This window comes from Toxotes jaculatrix, chromosome 10, assembly GCF_017976425.1.
Source record: "Toxotes jaculatrix isolate fToxJac2 chromosome 10, fToxJac2.pri, whole genome shotgun sequence".
Lineage (NCBI taxonomy): Eukaryota > Metazoa > Chordata > Actinopteri > Toxotidae > Toxotes > Toxotes jaculatrix.
In genome coordinates, this window is record NC_054403.1 from 8,280,357 (window position 1) to 8,292,839 (window position 12,483).

The window sequence follows — 12,483 nt, forward strand, 5'->3', positions numbered from 1 at the left end:
TAAACAAATATTGCTGTTTAGGTAGAATGAAGAACAGAAGTTCCAAGATTCAGACCCCTGGGCCCAGTACGGCCCTGTGCTTTGAGAGTCAGATCCCATTCTGCCTTGTCAAACAATAAATTTGGATTATTTTGAAACTGGCTTGGATGAACTGTCAAAAATATGCAATTCTTTGATATGGAATCTCAAAAAGTACCTGTGTTTACCTTCAGGGAATTGCCACGCAAGTTACAACCTTCAAATTGAATTATACACTTAAAACTCAGAGTGAGAGCAATGAAACAATGCCATAGAACTATTTCTGAAGCCCCTCGGGCACCATGCAGACAGCCTTGGATGGCTTTTCCTTGCCTTCGCATGGGTGGCTGGACATGTCAGTATCACACACTGAGCAGTTATGAGCAGCAGGGACAGCCATCAAAAGCTCAAGCACAGAGCTGGCTGACCCACGGGGCAGGGCAGCAGGTCAAACTGGGGGATTCCAGCCAGCATACCACAGGGACAAGGCCACCCTCTGTAAAGCACAGGGAAACAAAACCACACCAATGAGTCCAGTTAGAAGAATGGCCCAGAACTGTCTTTCAGCAGTCAGAATATTAGTCAGTCTGCTTTGGCACGGGCAAACAGTAAAAGGCCAGCCGTGGGCCTACGCTATCTAATGAAAAACAGAGGCATGTGAGTTTACACTAAACAATGATGCATACACCTAATAAACCTCACTGAGACATGTCCAGGAAGTGATAGATAATCCCAGTGTGAGGCCTCCTCCAGCCCAGTTAGGTCTATAATTAGATCTGGAGTAAACATAGGATGCAGCTACAAATAGCAAAGAAAATACTCTTTAAAGTCCATAAATGGTTTTAACACAGCAGACTACACAACATCTCTGGGACACTTTAAAAGATGAGGGAATGTGATAGTTTTATGTTAAAATGTCCCGGTGTTAGCTACTGTGGTTACAAACACAGCGGACCAACCGTAACTAACTTCAACGGTCGACAAACAACAACAATGGAGAACAGCGAACGGCGGTTGAAACAAAATTGGGTAAGTAATGTGGGAAAATAAAAATGGAAACCTTACCCTCTGAGCAACATTTAAAACTAGGGTATTAAATTCATAAACCAGGACATAATTTGCCGCTGAAAAAAGTCAACATTTTACCTGTCGCAGGAGCGAGCAGCAGAGACGGGAACGCGCAGCTGTCAATGTCCTAATGAACAAGTAGTATCACCTGCTTCATTTATCTCATCCAAACAACGGACTGCTCACACTGAAGTTCAGCTCACATTGTGATGAACAACTGTTGTTTGCTTGGATTTATCTAACTTTATTTAACTTACATCTAATGGCAGGTCAGAACCCAGTCGGTTTAATCAATTAATGAAAGAATAATCACCTTCATCGATTCAGCTCTTCTCTGTGTGACTAGCGAAAATGAAAGCCATATATTTAGTTTCCCAGCTGTAGAGATCAAGCACTCCATACCATCAGTTTATTATTTCAAATCCCAATGTACAATAATTAAATAATTACAGGATTATAAACCATATGATGCCAGGAAGCAAATCTATGTACAATGTAAAAAGTGCATTGTGTTAACAGAAAGAACGTATGGGCACACTGAATATCCTAGCAATTGTAGGGCAAATTAAGTCTCCCATCATATCAAGTCCACAGGTGGGAGAGGGAAATAGACGTTCTCAAAAATCAGGCTTGATCTTAAAGGACCATTACATCTTTTGAGTCAGTAATATCAATCAAATATACAATATTTATTTGTATGATCATATCTGGTATTTTACAACATCCATTTTAAAAGATACTACTGTGCTTGGAGATATAACGTAAACCAGAAAATCTGTATACTGCATCAGTTTTGTCAAAAACGAGTTCTCAGTCACTGGACCAGACACTGCATTGCGGGAGTCCTTCCTGACGGATCTGCAATATACTCTGAATACTACTTACACTTGCAGGCCCCATATTTCTCTGTTGACATCAAAGGGAAAGCAGGAAAATGACAAAGTAGTCTTTGCTATCTTTGTGGTTCATTCAGTTATCAGTGTGAATGGATTAATTACATAGATAGGTGCAGGACAGTATCACAGACTGATACATCAGGCCACTAAGTGCATGAGACAGGATGAACGTACCAGACTAGAATAAGACAAGATTATAGTTCCACATCAGTTTTAGGCCACATGGCTGCTGTCCATTAGTGTGGGTATGAGCAGGGACTCCCTGTCCAGAAGGCAAGTCAATGTGCACACTATCAAAGAGGGGGCGAGGAAGGAGGCCGGACAAGGAGCAGCATATGTCTTCCTGGGATGCTGAAGCTGGAGGAGTAAAGCAAGGAAAGCTGTGTTTCCCTTTGTGTCCATTGGCAGGCCAAGTTGAACAGGAGCTTCTCCCCCTCATCTTTTTCTCCTTTATCTCCCTCTCTTTTATTCCTACTTTCCTCTCATTAAGAGACACAAGAGGGCCACCTGAGGCCTCCACAGGCAGCAGAGACAATAATGTAAAGAACCACCTGAAAAGAGCAGAGACAAAGTTCACCTCCTGCATAACTGTCTGATTAATAACATAGTGAACAATACAGGGGGAATTCCTACAGTCAAACAATGCTGACGAGCCCTCTTAGGAAAGATCAATGTGTGAAATGCATTTTGCTTCAATATGAAGTAAATTCCATTAGTTTTTCCGGAGCCTGATTTCCATCATAGCTGAAAATGAAAGCAGTAGTAGCTAAGTCATCTGTCTCATTCTTTATTTAATGAAAAATATGCACTGTTTCCGCCTAAAGGCGTTTCCTTAGCACAGACAGAGCTAAAGTAATAATCCACCATACTTGGATAACTTAGTAATTATCTTTACTGTTTGCACTCACCAGGCACACCAGCACAATAACAACAGTCAGCTTGAGGTTCTTCATGCACATGGCTCGCGCAAGGTTACGACTCGTAGTCTTAAATGTGACCGACTGGAGGAGGACGGAGAGAAAATAACATCAGTGCCAAATACGATGCATCAAACAGGGCAAAACCACTGGCCTTTAAACTCACTGAATCAACCAGATTTTCCGTCTTGTCAATCAGCAATTCCAGCTTCTCTCCTCTCTGAGCTACCAAGTCTGTGAAAAGACACAAAGAGAGCCAAAGTTAACGTGGGATACACAAAAGATCCAGTGTACTGAGATTCACATCAAATTGTGGTTTAGGTCGGACTGACATTTGAGACAGTAACCCCACAGTCTTTAACAGAATTTAACATATTAAAATACTGTCTAATGTTTTGCTCACTTGCTTTTGGTATGACTGCCAACAAATTCCAGTGTATCAATGGCACAGTATTATGAAGAGGTCACTGATGCCACTAACACACTATATCCATTGAAGAGTGAAAAATGCCAGTCACACGTAGAATTTCTCTGATTCAATTAAATGATCAAATTGGAAAAGTAATTCTAGTATAATTTTATAGCACCATATCAATAAGAACCACGTTATGAGGCATCCTTGTATGAGGAGACTCATGAGGTGCTGACCTATGTTACGGACCATAATGCCCTTCAGGTCATCAACTTGCATCTGACTGTCAGTGAGGCGATCTGATCCACGAGGGTCTGAGTGGTGTTTCTTCAAAGAGAAATAAAGACAGAGAAAGGTGGGGGCAAAGAGGGACATGAAAAGGAGTATTCTGAGATTACTGCATCTTTTTATAGACTACAGAAGTAAAAAGAAGTCACAGCGCCATCACAAGACAATGTTGCTCTGTTTGTGAATAGAGAATCTGACTGTGGGGAATATACACATATTATTTAAAGTGTTGTGCAAATTGCCATCAGGTTATTTACATTGCAGCAGCATACAGAGAAAGAGAAAGATACGCTCAGGCTCTTGTCATACTCACCATCTGAGCTGCCAGTGTTGAGGAGAACTCACTGTTCATGGCGTAGGGCAGAGCTGTTTGCGCTCGCGACCCGTACGTGGTCTGGAAACGCTTCTTGACTTCACTGAGGAAGCTGAATGCACGTGACCTCTCAAAGTCCTTTGCCACAGAAGAATTAAATGTGAATAAATTATACATACACACTAATTTAAAGATCTAGTGAAATCTTCCATATTGTTACAATGAGTTTACTGTTGTGTTAAATGTTGTTATAGGTCAAATATATACGTATGAAAAAATAAAAACAACCTGAATTCTGTCCCATTATTTATGATAATGCCATTGTGAGGGAATTCTAAATCTAAACACAAGAATGTATAGATATCTGACATAATTATAGACTTACATCATCAGTGATACAAAGGTATATGATTCTGTCATGGCAGATGTAGTGAAAGAGGTAGCTAAGAAAGAAAAAAGAGAAAATGTCAACATTACATTTATACAGTCAAAAGCACACAATTGAATTTTCATTAGTTTTTGTTTTTTTTTTTAATCCAGTACATTACAAGCACAGCATAATATCCAGGGAAACATTAACTAGAAACAAACTGGTAAATCAGCTGTAAATCTAAATGACACTGGTATTCTCCTTTGCCCTCTTCACTGCCAAGGGATTTGAATGAGGACCCATTACACTGGGCCACTGTGGCATTCAGGTTTCCTGTGGTTCAGCCTCTGTAAATTCTGATGGGAACAGTGTATCAGAACATGTTTTTGGTGATCTAGAACTCATTGCTAGAATTTGAGCATATGTTTGACACCAAAACAGTTTTGATCTTGTAAGTATCACTGGTCTGTGGACTTGCCTTTGCCAAACTAAGAAAAGTTAAGTCAGCTGCAGTCACAGGATAAGGTGCGTGACTGTCGTGTGACGCCTGTGTGCAGATGTGTATGGAAGTGTGCAAGTGCGTGTGCGTCCCTACCTGCCGTGGCTGTAGGTTAATTTGTTATTCTCTGACGGGATTTTGGCTAAGATCTGTTCAGTCACTTCCAGGAAATTCCCACCACACCATGCATGCTTGGCCAGGATGGTGGTTCCACGAGCCACCACAGCAAACAGGATTGCCATGGCAACAGCAGGGATTTCAGCTCTATTACTCGCTGACAACACAAAGAATAGCAAAAGCGAGATGTTACTGGTGGTGCCACAGGGGAGCAGGGTGTGCTGGAGAAAAAGACTGATTAACAGAGATTAATTCTGGTGAAACATTTGAGGGTACTGTCACAGACAGGAAAGAAACGACGGTGAAGGCATACTGTGTGTGAATTTGTGTAATTAAGAGAAATCCAAGCACTAGTCGCTAAGTCAGTGCTAACTCCACAGTCCAGCTGTCACGAGAAATAAAAACGAAATACAGATTAACCGTGTCCGGGTAAACAACAAGCTAGCAAGCTAATCATGTTGTTGACCAATGTACACAATAGCGTTACGTAGATAGCTGTTTACGGCGGTAATAAGTAACGTTTATAGCTACGGAGCTAACACAGTTACCAGTAATATATAATAATAAATCCAATACCTCGATGAGTCAGCGCTGTTCAAAGCAGCTCATTTAGCACAAATTCCAACATCTACAGACGTTTCAGCTTCTAGCAAGCTAGCTAATCTCTTCCGAGTGACTTCTGCTTTGCAAATCACTAAGACCTCCAGACCGGAAACCAGTTCACGCCCCTCTTGGGTAATGTAGTTCTTACCACATCCCACACCCTTACGTACTCAGTGGTGTCGTTTCGCGTTTTGGAAATACAGTTTTCAACTTCCTGTGTAAGTGATGTGTAAGCTTGTCGTCACATGTTTTCATATTTACGTTAAGGCGACAGGCAATGTGAAATGTTTTTTAAGCCCTCGGTAAATTCTGACAGGCGACCAACGCGCTGTCCATGGATGACTCACTATAATGCTCACTTCACAGTACAGAAATAAGTGCTTAATAAAATTACGATAATACATTATATCAGTATCAAAATATAGCTTGTATTTGTCTTGTATTTGCATGTTGTTCACATGAAGCAAGACATTGCATTGATTGTTTTTATCAAACACGTTTTAAACATGCTTTCTAGGACTAGGCTAGTTATTTTTGTTTAACTTCACCCAAGCACATCTCTAACGTGTAGATTAGCAAATAGGTTTTTTTAAAGACATGTGGCTCAGGTTGTACCTATATATCCAAACTTTAAAAGGTCAAGCCATGTGACTACTGTGAGTCTCTTGATAATTATATCATACTTTTGAATAATAAATTCATGCTTACTGGCATAATCACACCCCCTGCCTGTGTTCGTTGTTGTTGTTATATGTTTTGTACAATAGACAAGGAAAACAAACAAACAAACAAAAAACATTGTGGGGATAAGCGCTAACCCCTTTGAACGTCCTTTTGCCTGTCAGACAAGGTAGAGGGCTCAAACCCCCATGACGTTTGTATTGACGGTCTGTGGTGTATGTGAAGTATGGCTGGAGACGGCGAAAAGAAGCCAGTGCTGGAGATGGTAAGAAGCGAACATGCTTTGAGTATTTATTAAATATTATATGTAGCTAATATTGCCTTACTGTTGTTAAACTCTGTTTTGAAAAAAAATATTGACCTAAAGAAGCTTTGATTGCATTTCGACCACATTTAAACTCCACACGTGGGCAGCTACTGTAGCTCACTGTTAGAAAACACCGCAGACCCAAACTACATTTAAAGCTCTTCTCTTAAATGCAGCCTTAGCCGTGGACACATATGGTATGTGATAGTACGTAGAGTTAACGGTAGATATTAGGTGTAAACCACTCGATCTACTTTTACTGCTGCTGGTTCAGAGTTTTTCCACTGGAGGGCAGTCTTCAAACAGACCCCAGTGTTCATTGACTTTCTCAGCATTGTTGTTCAATATGTTCAGCTGACTCTTGACAATGTGCATCTGTAAGATAATATTTATTGACTTTATTGGCAATGCATAATAGTTCCCTCTCCTCAGTGTGACTGATTCTCCCACTCACTAATCTCCAAGGAGGGAGTTGGCTGGTGTTTTTGTTCAGAGTTGGATGTGTGATGTTTTGATAAATATTTCTTTTGTGTTTCAGGTCCAAGCTGATGGGGCTGATGAGGGCTGTGTGACATTTGTGCTTCATGATGAAGACCATACACTGGGCAACTCACTCAGATATATGATCATGAAAAAGTTAGTGTTTTTTTTTTTTTTTTTTTTTCAGACACTTGCTTTAAACTCAGCATGTCATGGTCATGGGGTTTGACCTGTTTTTCTTTTTGTGTTTAAAAACATTTATCTCTGTCACATGTATTTCATTTGAAGTACAAAGGCTATGATGGATTGCTTAATTTGTGCCATTTGTGGTTTGACTCTGGTAGAGGGGATTGTTTTCTTTCCTCCTTTCAACTCACAGAGATCATTTTGACAATTCATGATAATCATATCAAAGGGAGCTCTGAGTGCACTTGTGATTCCTCTTTGTTCCCTGTGTTTTTTGTTTTTGTTCTGTCAGTTCAGGTCAGCTGGGATGAGTTGATATTGGAAAACTTGTATTCACACCTCCTCCCCCGTTTAAAGCTCAACCTTGAAAATGATAACAAATCTGACTTTCACATTCCTGTTTTCCTTCAGTGCGGATGTGGACTTTTGTGGCTACACCATCACTCACCCTTCTGAGAGCAAGATCAACTTTCGCATACAGACACAAGGTGTGAAAAACTCTTTAAAATGTCATCACTTCATACTGTTTTTCTTCCACACATAAATAGCCTAGGTTTGTTTATGTGTGCGCACATGTGTAGGGCAGCTTGAGAGTTAGCATTTTTGGGCCGTCTTGCAAACATGTAAAGATGTTGATTGGAGTCTGGTGCATTCACTTTGTCCACTCAGTTGCGCAGGAAAAGCCGGTAACTGACTTTGAGTAACACACGTCCACAGAGAACTATAACCACTTGCCTTGTTAGAAAAAAATCAAATGTCAGCCGCTTTGCACAAAGTACCAACAGATAGCAGGAGCCCCATCACATGAAAGGACTCAGCAAGACTGAGAAAACAACTTGTTTTTGTTGTTGAACTAAGATTCAGGATGCCTGGAGGATCTTTCCCAACAGCTTCATCATAACAGGACACAATTACGTTTCAGGCACCAGGAAAAACCCTGGTTTGTACTGTGCTTTCAGATGCTCAGCTGTAATTCTAGATAAACTTATGTCATTATTGTTCCCCACATGACCACAATAAAAATGGGTGGGTGGAAGTCCTCCATGTGAGAAGGTGACTCTGACTGCAGCCAACAATCATTTTCATTCATTTTTTTTTGTATCACAGTTTATGATTAGTCAATTAGATGAGCATAATATGGTGCTCAAGCATAAAGTGATACAAAAACTTGCTTGCTCATTTTTGTTTATCATCCAGAAAAGCAGAAACATTCAATTTATAATGATAAAATCCAGAAAAAATAAGTAACTCTCTGTACTTATTTCCACTTATCACTTTTGAGGTACATTCATTTTCTATTTCCCATTGACCTGTAGCTTTTACTAAATTAACTAAATTAATACATTATATTTAAAAAATATAATTTCTTTCCAAGGGAGAGGACAGAAATGTCATTTCATGGTGGTGATAAATTAGATTTTGGGTGTTTGTAAGAGTTGCTGTGGCAAGAAAAAGTAGGTGAAGGGTCACTCCTTGCCAAATCAGATGTAATTTAGGAAATTGGTTGTAGCACTGTCTCAGATTATGTTCAGAGCTTGTCTCTACAGTGTTTGGGTCCCAGAACTGAGGCATGTAAAATATTTTTTAAATGTTTTTTTGGCCCTTGATATATATTTTTTTATTTTTACTCTCAAAAACTCCTTATCTTGGAAGCCTGTTTGGTTAGAGTTTCTTATCCACCCTCACCCTAGATTTAGAAAAAAGTTGCCTTGAGACATGGTCAGATCTTTATCTAAGTTACAGTTTAGAACAAACACAATCTGTTTGAACCAATAACAGACAAATCATTGTGTTGTTCTTGTCCATATTGAATACATCATTCAAACATTCACAGTGTAGGTTGGAAAATGTAAGTGAACCTCTTGGCTAATGACATCAACAAAAGCTAATTGAAGTCAGGAGTTAGCAAACCTGGATTCCAGTCAATGAAATCAGATTGGAGCTATGTGTTAGAGCCGTTTTCATGTCTACAAAAAAGAAAAACAACCTTTTTGAGTTTGTCACTCACAAGAAGCCTCTGCTGATATGAACCATGCTTCAGTAAAAAGATCTCGCAAGATTTATGATCAGAACCTGTTGATTTGCATAAAACTGGAAAAGGTTACAGAGCGATCTCAAAGAATTTAGATAATCATCAGTCCACAGTCAGACAAACTGCCTATAAATGGAGACAACTTAGTTCTGCGGTACTCTCCCTCCTTTCAAGTGGGCACCGAGCTAAGATGACACAGATGCTTAGATAAGAAAGAAGCCCAGAGAAACAGCTAAAGGCTTAAAGAAAGCATTGGAGCTGGTTAACATCTCTGTTCATGAGTCTGCCATCCACAAATCATGGTGGGACACCACGCTCCATGGTACTGCTGCTCTCCGAAAAAAAAAAAAAAAAAGCACACCCCACAACACTATTAGGAAAATATTTTCTGAACTAATGAAACTAAGGTTGAAATGTTTGGGAAGGAAATGCAATCAAAAAAAAAAAAAAGAACCACCAAACAACAACCACATTGTTTTGATTATTACTATTAATGGTAGCGGTATCTGCTGTCTGTTTCAGGAGGAGCTGCAGCCACAGAGCCTCTGCGGAGGGGTCTGAATGAACTTAGTGACGTTTGTCAACATGTTCTCAACACATTTCAGGTAGGCCTGAGTCTCTGTTGAACACTGATCACCCGTCTGGTGTTGAGAAAAACTGGCCAACAGTGACCTGATATTGATTTATGGGTAAGCTTCAGGTCATATTGGAAGAGAATAAGCGGCTTACTGTGAATTGTGCATGAGTACGTAAGTTATAGCACATGCATGAATGTAGCTCAGTGCAAGGATTATTTTCATTTAAGTAGCTGCAGGTGGATCATAGTCTAACTCAGCTATGGACCATTTACAGATGACACACAAGCTTGTATTTATGTTGACTTGGCAACGAAACTGAATGGCAGCTGATGATTAGTGGTATTGCAGACTTTTGTGCAGGCCTTAATGTCCTTAATCTGACCCAGGTCTCTGACTGCTCTACACCAGAAGACAAGCAAGAAATGAAATGAAGCTTAATATTCACATATGGAATAATATTATTTTCATGTGGCAGACAAGAGGAAACCACGGGTCATCTGGTGGCCTCTGTATATTACTCCCACAGTGAAAGGAGGCTCAGTCGGCATCGATTAAACATAACACTGTCCACACTGTTTCAGCCCCAACTCTGATTACATGTTCTTTTATTTTGTTCCAGGCGAGAGTTAATGAGTTCAAAGAGAGGCAAGAGGAACCCATGGAATGAAGCCCATCACATGTGAAAATTTAGTTTTGATATTTCTCTTTTATATGTCTACCAGCTAAAGATAGGTATGGCAAGTTCTCCTACCCCTCAAACCAGTTTGATAATGTCATTTTCAGACATTTGTACAGTTTTCTTTTGTATTATGTTCAAATTGATTTATGATGTGTGATAAATGTGCTCTTGTGTTCATCTGTCCTGAATTGTTGGAATGATTAGCAAAACAAATTTCAAACATTAAACTTAGTGAACAAAGATTTTCCTTTTCCTTTTTCTTTTTTGGGGGAGGGGGGTTCATGGAAAGATTTTGTAACACCAGCTCAGCCACTTGACTGTAAAATTTATTTTCATACCACTCATGTAGCACTATTTGAAGGATGTCCAAACCTAAAGTGATGAGTCTCTCAAACACCAAATTGCTCTCATCTGTCCTTTGAAGGAAGAAGTAGAAGCTAGAATGTCCTCATTAGCAGAGGAATGTGATGCGAGGGATTTCATACAGTGCCAAGATGACAGAGAGGGAAAATGAGGGGAGAGGAGTGTAAATAATGAGGTTAAAGTTATTTGAGGTTAATCATATCCCTCTGTCAATCATGTGTTCATGCATGGCTGCCTCTTTGGGTATGTAATATTATTTGGGGAAAAACAGCAGCTATGACTCATATTTGATAAATTATATGTGCAATATGGGAAAGAATATCTTTTCATGCCTGTAAACTTAGACTAGCACTATTTTATTTTTTAGTGTCACAGAACTGGTTGGCTTTCTTTCAATAAAACAGTTGGACATTGTGGGAAAGAATGCTTAATCGCCTGAGAGTCAGATGAGGAGATTGATACTGCTCTTATGTGAAGCAGCTGGTTAGCTTAGCTTAGCAGAAGGACTTGTAATGGGGGATCACAAAGTCCAGCTTTGTCTGAATGAACAAAATCTGCCTACCATCACTGGTGAAGCTAACCAAAAAAAAAAAAAAAACAAAACAAACAACAACAACAACAACAACAACAAAAAAGTGTTTTAGCTTGTTTATTTGATATGTATAACAAAAGAAGTGTGAAAAATGCTGTTTGGGGTTTACAGGGAATTGTGTGTTGGACTATATCTTGACAGGGTGCAGTGATTTCCACTTTGGTTCATGTGTACAATACAAACATACAAGAAATCATGTGTTAAGTGTTAGGCTTTTTCTTATTTTATTTTTTGAACCTGGGTTTAGTTTCATACTGAATCTTAACAGATAGATATAAGAGTGGTATCAATCTTCTTATCTAACTCTTGGCAAGAAATCAAATAAGCGAGAGCATTTTCTAATTTTCTAATATTCTAATATTTTCTAATGTCAAAATAATTCTGTAATGTTGAAAAAATGTACTAGCTTTTGCTATAAGAACCAGTTTGTGAAGACGCCTGCTCCCAACTAGGAAGAATGAAAACATGGAGAACTTACATGAAGTGAACCTGTGTAACCTTTGCTGAAGAGCACACTTAAGGCTAAACAACTAAACAACTGTCAGTCACAGGATGAGGGTAAATGCTAACTGTAATAGTAGCAGAAGTAGAGTCAATATCAGTGTTGAAAATGGTTTTTAAAAACTTTTGCAATGACAGCCACAGTTTAAGGTGCTGGCAGTAGAAGGGAAATTCCTAAAACTCCTAAGATGTCCAAAACCACATCAAGCATGGGCACAAGACTTTGTCTTTTTTTTACAGCAGCAGTGGGAGACTGGAGCACTGCTGTGAATAAATGTGTTACGCCATGCTTGATGTGGCTATGTTCAAAATGTCACCATGTCATGAAGTTCAGAATTTATTACTTTAGGGATGAAATCCCAGCTCATACCAACAGGCTCATCTTTGTTTTCCCTCCTTACTTTTCAAAAACCTACACTGCGGTTATTGTAAAATTGTCAGTTCAGTTATAGATTTGTTGCTTTAATGATTTAGTTTCATGTAATTATTCTGGGTTTTTGTTTGTCCTACACTGAGGTTCATTAATGCAGGGGTTTGTGTCTTTGGCTTCATGCTTTGACTACGACTGCAGTCAGTTCTTTGT

The 12,483-nt window shown here is 39.4% G+C and overlaps 2 protein-coding genes across 2 annotated transcripts; one reads left to right on the top strand and one right to left on the bottom strand.

Moving 5' to 3' along the window:
* Positions 1–1,754: 1,754 nt before the first annotated feature.
* sybl1 (synaptobrevin-like 1) lies at positions 1,755–5,607 on the bottom strand. Its single transcript, XM_041048988.1, has 8 exons — positions 5,475–5,607; positions 4,878–5,055; positions 4,298–4,355; positions 3,913–4,050; positions 3,548–3,638; positions 3,066–3,133; positions 2,891–2,983; positions 1,755–2,533 (listed from the first exon to the last, which is right to left on the bottom strand). The coding sequence occupies exons 2-8, from the start codon at positions 5,021–5,023 to the stop codon at positions 2,468–2,470; spliced, it is 660 nt and encodes a 219-aa protein (XP_040904922.1). The 5' UTR covers positions 5,024–5,055; positions 5,475–5,607; the 3' UTR covers positions 1,755–2,467.
* Positions 5,608–6,339: 732 nt separating this feature from the next.
* On the top strand, positions 6,340–10,701 carry polr1d (RNA polymerase I and III subunit D). Its single transcript, XM_041047999.1, has 5 exons — positions 6,340–6,447; positions 7,028–7,125; positions 7,567–7,643; positions 9,710–9,792; positions 10,385–10,701. Exons 1-5 carry the CDS (start codon positions 6,409–6,411, stop codon positions 10,430–10,432), a joined length of 345 nt encoding a protein of 114 aa, XP_040903933.1. The 5' UTR covers positions 6,340–6,408; the 3' UTR covers positions 10,433–10,701.
* The last annotated feature ends 1,782 nt before the right edge of the window (positions 10,702–12,483 follow it).

Bases quoted from the DNA above. Each gene is read 5' to 3' on its own strand.
- sybl1 (XM_041048988.1), bottom strand. From the start codon at position 5,023: ATGGCAATCCTGTTTGCTGTGGTGGCTCGTGGAACCACCATCCTGGCC. The intron at 4,356-4,877 runs GTAGGGACGCAC...TTTCTTTCTTAG, and splicing joins TTAACCTACAGCCACGGCAG to CTACCTCTTTCACTACATCT. The intron at 3,134-3,547 runs GTCAGCACCTCA...GTCTTTTCACAG, and splicing joins CATTATGGTCCGTAACATAG to ACTTGGTAGCTCAGAGAGGA.
- polr1d (XM_041047999.1), top strand. From the start codon at position 6,409: ATGGCTGGAGACGGCGAAAAGAAGCCAGTGCTGGAGATG. The intron at 6,448-7,027 runs GTAAGAAGCGAA...TTTGTGTTTCAG, and splicing joins AGAAGCCAGTGCTGGAGATG to GTCCAAGCTGATGGGGCTGA. The intron at 7,126-7,566 runs GTTAGTGTTTTT...GTTTTCCTTCAG, and splicing joins AGATATATGATCATGAAAAA to TGCGGATGTGGACTTTTGTG.